General features: G+C 57.8%; 2 protein-coding genes across 2 annotated transcripts; both read right to left on the bottom strand.

Annotated features, from left to right (window-relative positions):
- Window positions 1-1,631: 1,631 nt before the first annotated feature.
- On the bottom strand, window positions 1,632-5,507 carry BEST2 (bestrophin 2). Its single transcript, XM_061188721.1, is given in 10 exon segments — window positions 1,632-2,055; window positions 2,522-2,706; window positions 2,708-2,773; window positions 2,776-2,955; window positions 3,043-3,195; window positions 3,376-3,453; window positions 3,793-3,947; window positions 4,036-4,269; window positions 5,112-5,206; window positions 5,356-5,507. Coding segments are annotated over 10 exon segments (1,722 nt in total).
- A 3,928-nt stretch (window positions 5,508-9,435) lies between these two features.
- On the bottom strand, window positions 9,436-15,629 carry GET3 (guided entry of tail-anchored proteins factor 3, ATPase). Its single transcript, XM_061188720.1, has 7 exons — window positions 15,448-15,629; window positions 14,457-14,604; window positions 11,574-11,722; window positions 11,331-11,481; window positions 10,476-10,583; window positions 10,187-10,384; window positions 9,436-9,776 (listed from the first exon to the last, which is right to left on the bottom strand). The coding sequence occupies exons 1-7, from the start codon at window positions 15,606-15,608 to the stop codon at window positions 9,645-9,647; spliced, it is 1,047 nt and encodes a 348-aa protein (XP_061044703.1). The 5' UTR covers window positions 15,609-15,629; the 3' UTR covers window positions 9,436-9,644.
- Between the last annotated feature and the right edge of the window lie 640 nt (window positions 15,630-16,269).

The raw sequence follows: 16,269 nt of genomic DNA, 5'->3' as shown, positions 1-16,269 counted from the left end.
GCCAGGAAAGGAGGCCTCACCAAGGAAGTGACATAATTTAAGCAGAGACCTGCAGGAGGTGAGGGAAGGACCATGTAGGTATCTGGGGAAGAGTGATCCAGGCAGAGGGAATAGCACGTGTAAAGGCCCTGGGACGAGACCTTGCTCGGTGGGTTAGAGGAACAGTGAGGAGGCCAGTGTGGCTGGAGTGGAGTGAATGAGGGGAAGAGTGGAGGGAGTCAAGACCAGGGAGACTGTCCAGGGCCTTGTGGGGTGTGTGGAGTACTTTAACTTTCATTCTAAGTGAAGTGGGAGCCACAGAGCATTCTAAGCAAAGGAGCGACATGACCTGATTCAAGTTTTCCCAGGTTCCCTTTGGCTCCTGTGGGAGGAACAGACTGCGGGGGTGTTAGGGCCAGAGCTGAGAGACCAGGTCACTAGTCCAGGTGGGTGGTTGGGTGATAGTGAGGGCTCTGGCCAGGGTGTGGACCCTGGAGGAATGGGAAATGGTTGGATTCTGGATACAGTTTGAAGACTAAGCTGATGGGATTTGCTACTGGGTTGATAAGGAGAGGGGATGAAAGAAAGAGAGGAGTTGAAGGTGACTCCCAGGTTTTGTCCTCATCATCTGGAAGGACAAAGCTGACAGAGGTTGGGACAGGTGGGGAGCCGATAGGGAGCTGGTTTGGGGGCATGTTATGTTCGAGGTGCCTGTGAGATCCCCACATGCAGATGTCAAGCAGGAAGTTGGCTCTCTGGGTCTAGAGTTAGGGGAGGGATCCTGGCTGGACTTCTAAATTCAGGAGTCATCTACATACGATTGATGTAAGACCTAGAGCACTGAAGGGGTATCTGAGAGTGCAGGGGCTTGAGGCAGAGGGGTCACTTGCAGAAGCATAAATCAAGGCTGGCAGGGGAATTCCCTGGAGGTCTCGTGGTTAGGACTCCGCGCTTTCACTGCCTTGGGCCCGGGTTCGATCCCTGGTTGGGGAGCTAGGATCCCGCAAGCCGCGCGGCCAAAAGAAAAAAAAAGAAAGAAGAAAAGAAAAAGAAAAACGCTGGCAGGAGAAAGCTATGGTCCTTGGACCGTGGGTCCTACATTGATGAATGAGTAAAGCCCTGGGCACTAATGGGGCCATTTCAGAGAGAATTTGGGAAGAAGTGGGCAGGGCATCATCAAATAATCTGGAGGATTCCTTAAAGCTTACTTAGCATAATGCCTGGCAGGAGTTGAGTTAAAAAAAAAAAAAAAAAACACTAAAAGTTTATTGAGCACCTATTATGTACTAAACACTTTAAAGCCACGTTTCATTTCACCCTCACAGCTCATTGAGATGGGCACTCATATGTCCATTTTGAGGAAAGAAGAAAGGCAGGGCACACTGATAAAAACTCTCACGCAGTGGCGGGTAGGAAGTAGAGCTAATGGTAAGGGCCGGCAGTTCAAAGATGCTGGAAGAATACCCTGCCCTCAGTGCAGTGCCTGGCCCACAGGAGGCGCTCCAAGCCTCTGTGCCAAACGTAAAGGCGGGACGCAGGCAGGTAAGAAGCGGGCAGGCAGAGTCCACAGGCAGCTTATAAAGCCCAAACCACTGCTTGCGGGCGGTGTTGGGGCGTTTTCCCTGTCCTTGGGGATCCAGGGTCCAAGGGTCTCATGTTAGACTCTCCTCCTCCTCGCCAATGGGGCTGGGCAGCCAGGGTGGAGCCGGCCCCCGGGGCCCGGGCATTGGCACAACGGTGAAGGGCTCGGCGGGTGGCCCGGGGGCTGGCGGCTCGTGGCCAGCGTGGGACTCAGACTCCGGCTCCGGCAGGCCTAAGTCTAGCAGCGGGTCACCGCAACTGCACTCTGGGGCCGCGCCATCAGGGGCGCCCGCGCATGCGCAGCTGGCGGCTGTGGCTTCCTCCGACACGCAGCTGTTCTTGCGGCGCAGTAAAGACAGGCGCCGGCCCAGCAGGCCTCCAGCGGCCATGCCCGCGCCCACCGGCAGGAGGCGCTGCAGGAAGTCGCCGTATGCATCGCTCAGCGGCGCGTCCACGCCGTCCTGCCGCTGGAACTGCATGTCCTCCTTGGCCAGCCTGCGGAAGAGACAATGGGGTCAGCGCTGCGGGCTCTCCCTTCTTCATCAACAGAGTTGGGACCGAGGAACGCTGCTTTTCCACCCCATTGTCCCACTTATCCCAAAAGACCTTGGCTTCTCACCCGAGAGCCTGGCCTTATCCTCTGGCTCTGGCTATGCTCAAACTTAGGCCTCAGAAGGCTAAGTTGGGGCCCTGCCGCCTGTCCTTTTATATCTCTTCTGGCCCGTCCAGTCCTCATAGACTGTAGCCCTTAGCTCTGCCCCCACTTAGTGGCCGGGTCCCAGACCTTGACCCGGATCCCTGACCCCTGCCCCGTCCTAGTCCTCATGACTTTAGCTTAGCCCCGAATCTCCAGGGTGTAGCCTTTAGCCCCGACCTGGTCACCCACAGCCCCTTCAATCAGATACACCCCGCAGTCATGAGCCCCGCCCCCAAGAGGCCCCGCCCATCCCCACTGGCTCACGTGATGTCGAAGGTGGAGCCCTGGAAGGAGGGCTGCTGCAACAGGAAGGCGGTGGCCGCGGTGTAGGGAGCGCGAGCCTCAGCTGCGTCCCAGTACAGGTCTTTCTCCAGCATGGCCAGGTCGTCGTACATCTCGTCCACGGCCAGCATTGACACCTGCGGGCGAGGATACGCGGGGAAGAGTGGGGCATGGAAAAGCGCCGGCACCGCAGGGTGGACCCCTGTGGATGGGTAGGAGTGTGGTGACCAAAGAGAGAAGGATGGATCAGGGGCGATGTCTGAGCGAGTCTTAGCAGGGGTGGGGCCAGGGCCGCTTTGGGAGCCCAGGGATGGTCTTAACTGAGAGAGTCTCACTTGGAAGTTGCGGTCGATCAGAAAGTTGGTCTCAAAGTCATCGTCGTCCTCTCCGAAGGGGTTGATGAGCTGCTCAGCTACCTGAGTGGGGAAGAGGAGAGGTAGGCGGAGAACTGAAAACCCCTGCCCGCTCCACCCCTGGAGTCCTGGCCTGGGGGCCCCACCCACCTTGAGCCAGCCCGCGTAGAAGAAGAACTGCAGCAGGGTGAAGATGGGCACGCACAGGTCCAGGTCGTGGTCTTTGTAGCCCTGCGCCGGGTCCAGAAACTGGCGACCGATGAGGCAGGCCAGGAAGTAGCTGTACACAGCGATGGTCACCACCTGGGGGAGGGGCAGGACGGGGTGCCAATTCAGGGTTCTCTGGGCCTTGGGGGGTCATGGAGAGACCAGAGCTAGGATCGCGAGTCACTGTGATGGGGTCTTAGTTGGCCCTCAGTTTCTCCTTGAGACCAACGCTCCAGGGCCTCTGACGCGGGATATAAAGAGGCACGGCGGGGTTACCTGGGTGTAGACAAGGGGTACGCTAATCCAGTCGTAGTGAAAGAGCATCCCACACTTGCCCCGAAACACAGTCAGCTCCTGGAGGCAGATACAGGTCATGAGGGGGCCTGAATAGTGAGCTCACACATGGGGATTAAGTGGGGGGGGGTGTACCTGGGATGGAGGTGAGTGGTCACCTGGTGGGAGGCGGGCGTGTGCTTCTAGGGACTTCAGGGAGAGTATTTAGTGGTGAGTGTACACCTAGGGGCACTATGCACCTAGGAGCCACCCCATAGAGATAAGTGTACACCTGGGGGCTGCTAGATAAGGGTGGTTGGAATCCGCCTTGTGGGAGGCTCGTGGCAGGCACATAACCTCAGGGTGCGTGGGGTACAATTTCCCTGGCATTTTATATGAGTGACCACCTAGAGAGCCCACCTCCAGCAGCAGCTTAAGGGCGCCGTTGTCGCGGATGCGGCCCTCGCGCCGAGCCTGCGCCGCCAGGTTGGAGAACCAGACGCAAGGCACCCAGTACTTGTTGTAGGATGAGTTCAGGTTCTCGAACTTCTTGCGCTCCTCGCGGGTCATAAACCCTGGAGGGGCGAGGTCGGGGGTTATTTGCCCCACCCTGAGTCTTTGCGCCCCCCCGCCCCCCCGCGTTCCTTTTGGCCGGAGCCTCACCTGCTTCCACCACATGGTCTATGGTGGGGAAGCGCTTGAAGACAGCGATGCTGACAGAGCGCAGGATAAGCACAGCAGAGAGCCCTGCATAGCGCATGAGAGTGCGTCGGTAGAGGCGGCCGCGCTCGTCGCGCCCGTGCACTGTGCCGACCACCACGCACATGAGCGCGTCGGGCAGGGGCATGCATAGGTACTGGTTCCACCAGCGGTGCACCACCAGCGTTACGTAGAAGCCTGCGGGAGAGCCGGGAATGGGAGACTCAGTTGGGACACTAGCGCCAGGCGTTTGGGGTCCCAGGTCATGGGAAGAGGAGTGACATAGGGTCTTCATCAGGAACATGCGGTAGGCTGGATACCCAGACCATGTGGGGCCACCTGAGCTGGGAACCTGGAGATTCAGCCCTGAGGTCAGAGAGGTTGTTGCAGGCTGGATCACCCTGGCTACTTGGATGTCACCTGGGATGGGAGATTGGGATCTCGGTATAGAGGTGGAGACAGAGGGCCCACAGGCAGGTTGTCACCAAAGCCACAGGGAGCCCCGGAGCCAGGGATGTGTGAAGGGGTTGGGCACGGTGTCTAAGTCAGGGAACCTGGGGCAGGCTGGTCACCCCATCCTTGTGGGCCCAGAATGGTGGGAGGAAGGCTGAGGTCAAGTGAAGTCACTGAGGACAGGGGGCTGGGACTTGTCAGAGAGATGCCCCTCAGGCTGGACTTGAGAGGATGGAGTCATGTGGGGTCCTTGGAGGGGGGTCCCTGGGGCTCAGTACATGTGAGGGGAGGCACTAGTAATCCCATGCAGACACAGATGGGAGTCCCTGAGTTGACCAGGGATAAGCCTATGCATGACACGGAGTTCTCATTGGGGGCACCTCAGGGGACCCTCTGACCAGGTGACATACAAGGTCTCAGGAATTGGGGCCATACTTGGCCTAAAGGACGCAGAAATGGGGATTTGTGGGGGGTGGCTTTGACGGGGGGGCGTCTCAGAAAGGCAGGAATGGGAGTCTCCAAAAGGCATGAATGGCAATGGGTTTCTCAGGATGAAGGGAATGGGGAACTCAGGAGCGCGAACGCACCGAGGACAAAAGAGACCGGGATGAGACTGGCGTACTGGTCGCAGTAAAGAACGAGCTTCTCAAAGTAGCGCTTCTGCTCTTCGGTCAGCACGAAGCTGCGAGGGAGGGGGCGCGGGATCACGGGCGAGCCCCGGTCCTCAGTTGCAGGTCTCTCTTCCCGCACCTCCTCCAGGGCCGGCCCGGAGCCCCTCCCCAGACGCCCCCACTCCGGCCGGCCCTCCCCCATCTCCCGGGGCCGCCTCACCGATAGGCGGCACTCAGCGCCATGTAGAGCCCAAGGAAACACAGCAGCTCGCGCCACAGAAGTTTGTAGATGCTCCCGCGCCACAACAGCAGCAGCTTCGAGAAGCCGCCGAAGCGCGCGTTCGCCACGCGAGCTGTGTACGTGACGGTCATCGCGGCGCCCGGGCCGGTCGAGCCCAAGGAGAGGGGGCTGGACCGGACCCGGGATTGGGGGCCGAGGAATGGGGGGCCGGGCCGGGCTGGAAGGCTGCGGGCGAGGGTGGAAAGGTGCGGGGACGACTCAGCTCCGCGTCACTTTCCACGCCCGGCCACCTCCTCGGTACCGGCTCTGGCTCAGCTTCCCGTCTCCTCCCACCTGCTCAGTCCTGCCCTAGCCCCCAGCCCTCCTCCCCAAGGCCCCTCTGGCAGGCCACTCCCTTCCCTGGACTCCAGGTCCCAGCGTCCTGCGCCGACCTCCCCAGGCCCTCTCCGTTCATCCCCCACCCCCAAGGCCCTTGGTCCACCGAGTTAACCCGAGCTGCCCTCTCTGATCCCATACCCCTTACCTGGACGCCATCTACAGCCACCCCCTGCTCCCCGAGTCCCTAGCGCCTCAGTTTCTATGTTCCCGGGGCTCCAACTGACTTCCCTCCCTCAAGTCCCACTTCTGCTTTCCCTCCCCCTACTCCCCTAACCCAGTCTCGGCCCATTCTCTCCCCGGCACTTCCTTTTGAGGCCCTCCAAAGCCGGGTCCCCAAGCTTCCAGGCCCCAGGTCCTCTCCCATAGCCCCTCGGCCTCAGGCTGGCTCTTTCTCCTGCACAGCTGACCCAGCCTATCCCCCTCCCACTTAGTCGACCTGGCTCTGCCCCCTCCCTCTTCTGGATCCACCTAGACCTTTCCTCTGTCCATTCCCCTCTAGCCTTCTGAGCCCTCCACACACATCCTACCCTGAGGACTCAGATGGATTCTTGCCTGCAGACCGACTCGTCCTCAAGTTTCCCTATTCCCCCAGGCCTGGGTCCTTCTCACCTGGTGGCTGGTTCAGGGACACTCAGGGACGGGGAAAGGATGGGCTTCAGGGTTGGGTGGGGCTGAAGCCAGATTCTGTGAGGGAGGGGGCTGGGGAGTGGGCATGGGTGGCCCCTCCCTGGCCCTCCCCCCTCAGTTGCAGCCTCAGAACTTTGAAGTCTCATCAGTTTATTACCTGGGGCAGGGGGTGGGGAATTCACCTTGTCCTTCTTAGCTCCTCCCTGTCCCGTCTCCCAGTTAGTCACTGGCAGATCCAAGAAATCTTGGACCTAGACCTGGGGGAGGGGGCAGGAACCCTGTCTTTACCAGACCCAGACATATACACACACTGCTCAGTGAGTCTGGGTCGCTCCACACTCACCTGTAATCACACACAAAGATGCGCCTAGAAACACACACCATAGACCCAGACACAAATACAGCTTTCCTCAACATAGCCTCCCACGACCACGGTGACCCAGAAAGCAGTACACACTGTCACAAAGACTTCCAGAGTCACCAAAGAGACAACACTTAGCCCCCCCACCCCCATACGCAGATATAAAGCAGATGGACCCTAACCCACCAGGCTCTCAGCTCTCAGGCACCCACATAGTGCTCCAAACAGCCACCCAGGAACACAGGGGCAGGAACCCAGGCACCCTGAATTCCTTCATGATCATACTATGTAATAAAGACACACGCAAGGTCACACAACCAGCCAAGTGCAGACCCCAGCCCGACTCCTGAATGCCTTCACACGTGAGCCATCACACAGAGGGAGGTAGCAGACATTTATTCCTGATCTCCCCTGCACAAAAACGCACCATGGCCACACGCCAGATGCAGGAGCACCTGCCCTCAGCACAGCAGCACACAGTCCTGGGGTCAGAGCCGGGTCCTAGGGAGCCCCTTCGATATGCCAATGTAGCAAAGACACACTCACACAACATCGACCCCTCCCAACAGTCCCACAGACCCAGAGGGTCACATCCAGATGGAGTCAGGCCATAACCCCTTATGAAACTCACCTGCATTTATTTGTACATCAATACGTAAGACACACCCTCCCCAACACCCCCTCACTGCGGGCGGTGACGGGCAGGCACACACACACCCTGGGTCTCAGACACTTTGGACATTGTCATGAACACACAAGCTTAGGGACACAAAACCTTGTCCCCACATTTGGCATGGATACAGGACAGGTGTTCTTCCTTCACAGACACACCTACAAAGGGGGCATTCTAGCCTGGCACAAACAGCCCTCCATCCTCACCTTTGAATGCATAGCCCAGTGTGGGAGAGGCAGATGCTCAGGGTTCCGGCTCCAAGAGGGGCGCCCTGGGGTGCCCCTGAGCCTCTCAAGTCCACCCCAGCACCAGGAGTGCACATGGCTCCGCTCGACCCTGCCCCCGAAGGTCCGGCCAGCCAGGACGCTGTGTTCCTAACCTGGTAGGTGTCTGCCCAGCCCGCGGTATTTAGGAACCAGCCCGGACTGGCTGTCCTCAGACCCGTGTCTCTGCCATCCAGCTGCTGGACAGCACATAAAAGAGGATGAAGGGTGATGCTGCTAGCTACGGGAACTGGGGAGCGGACAGGCTTCAGGTTGATGGGCTCCATACCTGACCAGAGGCCCCTATTCCCTTGGATGTATCCTCACATACTGCAGCCAGCCCTCCCCTCCACAGCCCCCATCGACCCCCGTGCTCATCTCCCCTCCCCCAGCTCACTGTCCCCACACACTTCTGACTGCTGGACCCCTGCTGGGGCAGAGGCGGGTTGCCCAGGCTAGTTCACATGCTTACTAATTGTTACAGTGAATAGTAACAAATAGTCCTTGGCAGGTACATGCCTGGGGCCACTGTAAAGGCGTTACCTATTTCATTTCATTGCGTCCTCACAAGCAGGAAATGTGAAGTTTGTGCTCGTTATTCCCGCTATCAAGGTAGAGAAGCTGAGGCTCAGAGGACGCACAGCCTGTTCATGGCACAGCTGGGATCTGAACCCAGGCAGTTTGGTTCGGAGCCTGGGGTCCTGCCATGGGCTGCCCTGCCATGTTCGTTTACAAGCACCTCCTCAATGTGGACGTGCCCACATGGGCTTGTGTACACCTGACTGAATTGGGGGGACACGTCTAGGCTTGTGGTTGCATTCCCCTCATACACACCCTGGGTGTGCACTGTGAACACCATTTCCTGACTCATGCGTGTCCTCAGTCACCCCCTTTCTCCCTCCACCCCCATCCAGCTCCAGCTTGGAACTTGCGAACGCCCAAGGTCATGCCAGTCCTGGGTCTTGGGGATGACAGCGACTGTCCAGGCAGTGGCAGAGGGAGGAGTGAAGGAGAGAAGGGGGGCTGCTTTATGCCTTTCAGGCTGGTTTGCTAACCCTTCCAGGGTCAGGTGAATTTGTTCCATGGCCCTATGAATGGCCACACTTCTGTCTCCATTTTAGGAATACGGGGACTGAAGCTCAAACTGCAGGAAACAGGCGGCAGGCCACTCAGTGAGACTGCTCTGGGGGCAGGACAGGACTTCAGGGCCCGTCCAGCCTGAGTCCTTTGTCATCCTGCCCCTTAATCAGCCCCCCTGTTGCAGCCCTGTGCTGGGAGGGACTGATGCCATTCCATGTAACAGGAATTGGGGGGTGGGGGTGGAGACTGTTAATCCGCAGTCTGGCAGGCCCAGCCTCTGCCCAGGGTGCCCACTAATTCCCAAACCAAACAGCAGGCAGTGCTGGGCCCGCTGCCAACCTAATCCGCTCCCCACCAGCCTGGGGCTGGCCAAGGGGCCTCCCAGTTCCCACGCTCTGAGCCTTGAAGGAAGTGGGCAGATGCCCCTTTCTTCTACTCCAGGCTTTACAGCCCCAGAGGACACCCTTACCCATATAGAGCTAGAAAAAGGCACCCCTCTACAGAAGAACCCTCCTTCCAAAATTACCACAATAAACACACATCTCTATTCGGTCTCTGTTGTGACAGACCTAAACATACATCTATGCCTCTCTGGATGTGATATCTTTGTGCAGTGTACAACCTTTGCAACTGTACATGGAGGTACTAGGCCCCAACCCCCCATGTCAACATCCACAGTAGTTTAAGATCATTTTATTGAGGGAGGAGAGGCGGGGAGAGGTGCGGGGGCAGCTACAGCTCCCCCAGCCCCACCAGGGGGAAAAGACCCCCTCCCCGCCTCCCTTCCCCCAAGTGGTTCCCCTGTATTATGGAGGAACTTTGTGCAAACTCTGCCCCGGCGGGTGGCGGGTGAGTAAAATGGCAGCAGCTGGGGCTGGTGGTGGTGCTACTGGGCACTGGGGGGCTTGTAGGGCTCCAGGAGAAGAGCAGAGAAGGTGTTGACCTTGTCCGCCCCCCGAACCTCATGGGGCAGCAGTGGCAGCTTCACAATGTGGAAATCTTCATATAGGTCCTCCATCTGCGGCAGGGGCAGAGGGCAGAAGGCAGCAGTCAGGGGGCCACAGGGCAGGGACAGAATGTGATCAACGTAAAGGGTCGGGCTAGGGGTCTCCCAGAGTCAGGGAGAGAATATGAGCAAGGGCTTCACAGGGACATAGGTGGGAGTGGCGCCAGTGAGGTCAGAGACCACTGGGCTGGACCTCCCACTCCCCAGGGTGAGAGGTATCCAGCCAGTCTATGAAGGCCAGAATCAGAAGGTCTGAAGCAGTGGGTGAAGGGCAGGGGGTTGGGGCGAGGAACAGAAGGTGGGCTGGAGCAAAAGGTCAGAGAATACAGTAAAAGGTCAGCAGTGCCTTGGCTGGGCTGGGCCAGACCCCAGCTTCCAGGGTCAGAGGTATGAGGGCTGGGTGGGAGGGTGGGTGTGCGCACCTGGTCCAGGTACTTGGCCTGGATCTTGTGGCGGGCCTCACACATCTTGCAGGGCTTCTCGGGATCAGGGAAGACGAGTTGGTTGACAATGATGTTGTGCGTGTCGATCTTGCACTTGGCCAGCTCCTGGATCAGCCGCTCCGTTTCATACAGGGACAGGAACTCAGCAATGCACACACAGATGAAGGTGGTTTGCTCCTGCAGGATCCAAGAGAGGGCAGGGAGGGGCAGATTTCAGCCCTGTCTCTTTGCCCCGAGCTTCTCGCCGCCCGCCTGGACCGCAACTCACAGGGTCCTTGAACTGCTCGCTGACAGAGCGGATGACAGGCAGCGTCTCCTCCAGCTTGGAGGCCAGCTGGTCTGCGTTCATGTCCCCGAGGCCCAGCATGTTGCACATCTGTGGGGACGATGTGAGAGGGCTCATGGTTTACCAGGGGTGCATTATACTCCCTGGGTTGGGCTCACTAGACACCCGGGGGACGACTCCTGACACCCCCCAGTGGTTAAAGGTGTGGGCTCTTGAGCAGATCGCAGGGGTCCAACCCTAGCTCTGCCATTTCTGCGGGACTGTGGCCAGGTTAGCTTGACCTCCCAGAGCCTCAGTTTCCCCATGTGTAGAGCTGTTGTGCTATATGACATGTCACGTGCTTGGAACAGTGTCTGGCACACAGTAAGTGCCCCACAAATGTGACTGAGGCACAGGTCCCCACCGGGGGACCACATACAACCAAGGAGGTGGCAGTGGTGTGCAAAAGTGTGAAGGCATCAGGGTTGTCATGTCGTGCTAATAATAACCCATGGGGGGATTCGCATGCTCTCCATTTGACAGATAAGGCCCAGAGAGGGGAAGTGACTTGAGGTCACACAGCTGTGGCACACCAGAGTGCAAAGCATTTGAACCCGGGCCACCTGGCTCTGGGATATGTGCTTTCAAGCTCTGTCTGGGACACTCAGCGGGTGGAGGCAGGGACACTGAGTGCTGCGGAGTAGGGGGGACAGTCCCCCCGCAGTGAAGATCCACCCCACCCATTGGGAAGCGCTGACTGAGAGCGTATGTGGGAAATGCCTTTGCTACTGCACATCTGGGGTTCCGGGGGCCCACTCTGACTCAGGGGACTCCTGGATGCCCTGGGGCTCTGCCTGCCTGTGAGATGAAGGGGCTGATCTGGTTCTTGATCTGCATGAGGCGGCCTAGTCCCCGCTCGACGATGGTGGGGAAGTTGAGCAGTCTTAGCGTGTGGCCTGTGGGTGCTGTGTCGAACACCACCACGGAGAAGTTCATGCCCTTCACCAGCCTGCAGGGAGATGAGGATCAGGCCCACTTCGCCCCCTCTTCCACCCTAGCCCCAGGCAGCGCCGGGCACCCAGAGTCCCCGCCGGGCCTGACCTCATGACCTCTGCATAGCTCATGGCCTCGTCGATGCCTGGGAAGGCGCTCATGGCTTCCTGCATCATCTTCTTGCCCATGCTCAGCATGTTGTCCTCCTCAAAGAACTCGTCCGGCAGCTCCGCCACACCCAGGCTGGGGTCAATCTCCTGGGGGCCGAGAGGGTCAAGACTCAGGCTGCTGTTGCTGGAGCCTTCCCACCTGGGCACGGAGCCCAAGGGAGGCTGTGGGGCGCCCTGAGCACAGCCCTTCATCAGGTCACAGCTGGGCAGACCCCTGAGGTGCCATGGCCCTTCCCTTAGGCGCTTAGGGTCTCGGGTGGTGGCACAGATTGTTAAAGTCTTTCACAAGCAGATGGAAAATCGCCAACTGTGCTCAGTGTCCCAGAGGGAAGCCAGAGTGCATTGCAGGGCCTTCTCATGGGCTGTTCCCCCACCCGGGCCTGTGACCTCTTCCAGATCATTCCTCTAATATGAGTCTTCCCTGACCGCCCAATCTAACAGTGCAGCCCTAGCCCCCTCTGCCCTGCCTTCCTTTCTTCTTAACATCTGGCCTCTCCTCACATGGTTTACTTAGCATGTTTATCGCCTGTCTCCCTAACCAGAATGCCAGCCCCACGAGGGCAGGGGTTTTTCTGTCTTGTTCACTGCTGTGTCCCCAGTGCCTGGAAGTGTCTGGCACAGAGTAGGTCCTCAACATGGATGCAGATTCCATGAAGGGGATGACCAAGCCTGGGGTCCCTGGCCCGTCCTGCACTCATTGCCTCTCTCTCTCCCGCCTGTGTCACCTCTTCTACTTGACTTCATGTTTCCTGTGGCGAAGCCTTCCACTCCCTGGCCTCAGAGGTCATTTCCCTGCAGGGAGCTTGTCCACACATCACCCCCCCACAGTCACACCCTTGATGGGTTGTTCCTAGTCACCAGGCCACTCTCTGACCCCAGCCTTCTCACTTCCTGTTATTCTAGACCTTCCTGGGCCACCTCATCCCCGCACCTCTGCCTGCTTGTTCACCATCAGTGTCCCTTTTGGGCGGCACTCTTATTCAGCCCAGTCTCCACAAGATGCCTCTGCAAACACTCCCGTCTCCCTCTGTGGTTGGCAAAAGCCCCACCGTGGTTATTCGTAGCTCGCTGGCATGGCTACACCGAGGTGAACATCAGGGGAACACCCCAGACGAAGAACTCAACCTTGCTCCCCATTCCTGATCACAAATCTCCAACAGGCACTCGACGAGCCAGAAAATCCACCCATGGGAATGTTAATGCCACATCTTCTCCCTCCTCAAACCCCTTCTGGGCCGCGTGCCCCTCACCCTCTGCTGAGGCCTGTGCCTCGCCTGTGCCTCAGTGAGAAAGCGAAGCCACTGGCTGCCTACACCCTCATTTCCCCCCAGGAAACGCCCCAGTCCCCCCACATTCCTTCTAAGCCCCTGGTCCTGGCAGAGCCCAAGTCCTGGGTCTGTGCGCTGGAGCGAGCTCACGCCTGCCTGAGGCCAGTCCTCAGCCGGCATCCTTACTCCTTCCTGCAACATCACTTGTCCATCCCAGTTGAAGCTTTTTTTTTTTTTTCGGCTGCACCGCGCAGCTTGTGGGATCTTAAGTTCCCTGACCAGGGATTGAACCTGGGCCCTTGGCAGTGAGAGCCCAGGGTCCTAACCACTGGACCGCCAGGGAATTCCCTGAAGCATGTGCAGCAGCAAACAAACATGCTCTAGCATCTCCTTCCTCAGAAAAGCCCTCATTCCCTTCCCCCTCCAGGGATGGCCATGCTCATTTCCCTGCTCCCATCATGGTGATCACTGTGTCCACCTCAGCTCTCCCATTCCAGGCAGGCTTCTGCCCCCATTCCCAGGGTGATCTGCTTAAAACTGACGTGCCTGCTAGAGCTGACAACCTTTCTGCCTGAGTCCCTTTGTCCTCCTGGAGCTTAGGAGCCCACACTCTCTGGGTTTCCTCCCACCTCACCTGTGGCTCCTTCTTGGCCTCTTTCAATGGTTCTTCCTCCTCCTCTGCTGGACCCTAAATACTGATGTGCCCCGGGGTTGTTTCTGGGCCTCTCTATTCTTTCACATGCTCCTCCACTCACACAGCTTTAAATACCACCCTTGAGACAATGACTCTCAAATCAACACCAACCTTCTCTGAGCTCTAGGTTCACATAACTAAGCTGCTGTCCTGATGTCTCCACTTGGATGACCAGTGGGCACCTTGGTCTCACTGTGGCCAAATAAAATTCCTGACTTTTGGCCTTCTAAACCTGCTCCTCTCCCAGTCTTCCCCACCTCAGCTGCCCAGGGAGCCAACTAAGACATGTACTTATACTTAATTCATTTCTTTCCCTCACCCATTACAACCAAGCAGTTAACTTGCTTTAATTCCAAAATACATCCCAAATTTGACCACTCCTCTCCCCTCCTCCCAATTTTGGGCTGCCACCATTCCTAGCCTGGTCACTGCCCCAGTCTCCTTGTTTCCATCCTTGACTTACAATCCAATTTCTGCATGAGAGCTACAGGGAACTTTCTGGAAAACGAATTTGGTCATGACATTACTCTGCTTAAAACAAACAGCTTCCCATTAACTTGGAAACAAAGCTAAACTGATCTCAGTGGGCTGCGAGGTCCTACACCATGTGGTCCTGATTGATGTCTGCCCCCCTTCCCTTGCTCACTAAGCTCCAGTCACTCTGGCCTCCTTTCTGCTCCACAAACGTTCCTCACTCGTTGCCCTGTGGGTATGTTGAGGAAGGAGTGAAAGTGGAGAGACAGAGGATGGAGAATGGGCAAGACATGGTAGCTGATGGTGGGTGTTCACAGGAAAGGCCTGAAGGTGCCTTTGCCAGAGTTGGGGCGGGGGGGGCGGGGCTGAGCCCTGCTGCACTCACCATGGCGAAGAGGTTGTCATAGCCTTTGACCTTGGTAGGCACCTTGGAGAACTTCTGGTCAAATGCATCGGAGATATTGTGGGCTGGGTCAGTGGAGATGATCAGAACACTCTCCCGCCCCTTGGATAGCTGGACTGCTAAGCTGCAGCTGGGCAAGGGAAAGGCCAAAAGGTGGGAAGTGAAGGGTTAGGCTCTGCTCCTTAGGTCTGCATGGGGAGAAGAAGGGTCCCAGGAGCAGGGGACCTGGATCAGCAAGGGCCTTGAGAGAAGAGTACGGATGACTGTGGGATCAAGCCTCAATCCCTGCAGAGGGACCCTCTCCGACCTCACCTACTGAGCCCTCCAGCTGGCTATATAGTGGTAAGGTTCAGCTGAATGTGTCCGTCCCGCCTGATGCCTGCTTCCTTGCTGGCACAAAGTAACATGGTCCAGCTATCCAGCCAACTTGACCCTGTGTCCCCTCCCTCAACGCTAAGCTAAGGGATCCTTTGCACCTCCTGCTAAATTCGATAGTTCAGTCCACTTGTCCAGGGTAATTTGCCCTGGGGACCCCTCCCCCTCTTCCCAGCTGAATGGGTAGTCTGATCATGTGCCCTCTCTCCCGCCTTCCACCCCCACCCCCAACCCCACGTGGGCATAGAATGGCAAGGTTCACCAGACTAGGATAGTTTGCCCCGGTGCCCCTCCCCCTACCCTGGGCTCACTCTGGTACAGTCTAGCTGATTGGGACATCTAAACGCTCTCCCGGCTCCCGTGCGCTGGATCCAATGTGGTTCAGCCCTTGAACAGGGATGGTCCAACGCAGAGGGTGCCAGGCCTGCATTCAGGAGGTAGCTTCCATTTGCTCCAGATAACTTCCGAAGAGTACAACCCGGAAGGCCCCGGCCCAGCCCTCCTGCCCGGCTGGTGGTGGAAGACGCGGTCCTTGGCCTCCCCTTCGCCCTGTGGTACATCCCACCCGTTTTCCCGGCCACCACCGCAGCCTCCGTACCTGCAGGTGGTCTTTCCAACACCACCCTTGCCCCCGACGAAGATCCACTTAAGGCTGCGCTGCTCGATGATGTTGCTAAGCGTGGGCTCCAGCGGCTCCACATCAGGGGCATCCTCGAACTCCTCTGCCTCAACCCCCCACCCGGCCACCCCCGCCGCCATCTTGGAACCGGCTCACGTGATCAAGCGGAGCGCACCATGCAAAGCACCTACAGGGGAAATTTCCTATCACAACCCCATCAAGGCTAGAAGATTGAATTAATTTTCTCATGGCCTAACTTTTAGGAGCTAATAGAAGCTATATCTCCAACGTCTTCCCCTTCCAAGGTTCGGCTTGTCAGCCTCTTGTCTATATTTTCTTCAAAGACTCCCCCTGCCTAATTAACATATTGGTACATCCCAGGTTACTCCCCTTTACTGATTGGCCCCTAACTCTTGCAGCGCTCCTTTCATTGGCTACATCTTCTCTTACTTTTACCAATCACTCTCAGGTCCCGGCAGCCGCCAACCTCTCCTTAGCAACCGGCCAAACACCCGTTGCATACCTTTTTCAAGAAGTTAGATCCGAGGTCCACCCTGACCTGACTCCATAGGCTCAACTTCATGTCGATCATTCCCCCCCTATTCTCCAACCTGGGTCCCAACACCGCCTCAGGTCCGTCTCTTCTGTTATTCAATTGGCTGGGAGCCACAGGGCTCCTGACGCAAACCAATCATAAACGAACCGATTAGTTGGCTGGAGACGGTCCCGGGGATGCTAGTGGGTTAGAGGGAGGACGACTCCAGTTGTGGGCGAGGTCCGCAGATCCTTGTCCAGTGAGCC

This window comes from Eubalaena glacialis, chromosome 4 (genome assembly GCF_028564815.1).
Source record: "Eubalaena glacialis isolate mEubGla1 chromosome 4, mEubGla1.1.hap2.+ XY, whole genome shotgun sequence".
NCBI classification, from domain to species: Eukaryota; Metazoa; Chordata; class Mammalia; order Artiodactyla; family Balaenidae; genus Eubalaena; species Eubalaena glacialis.
This window is presented reverse-complemented; position numbering and strand designations above follow the sequence as displayed.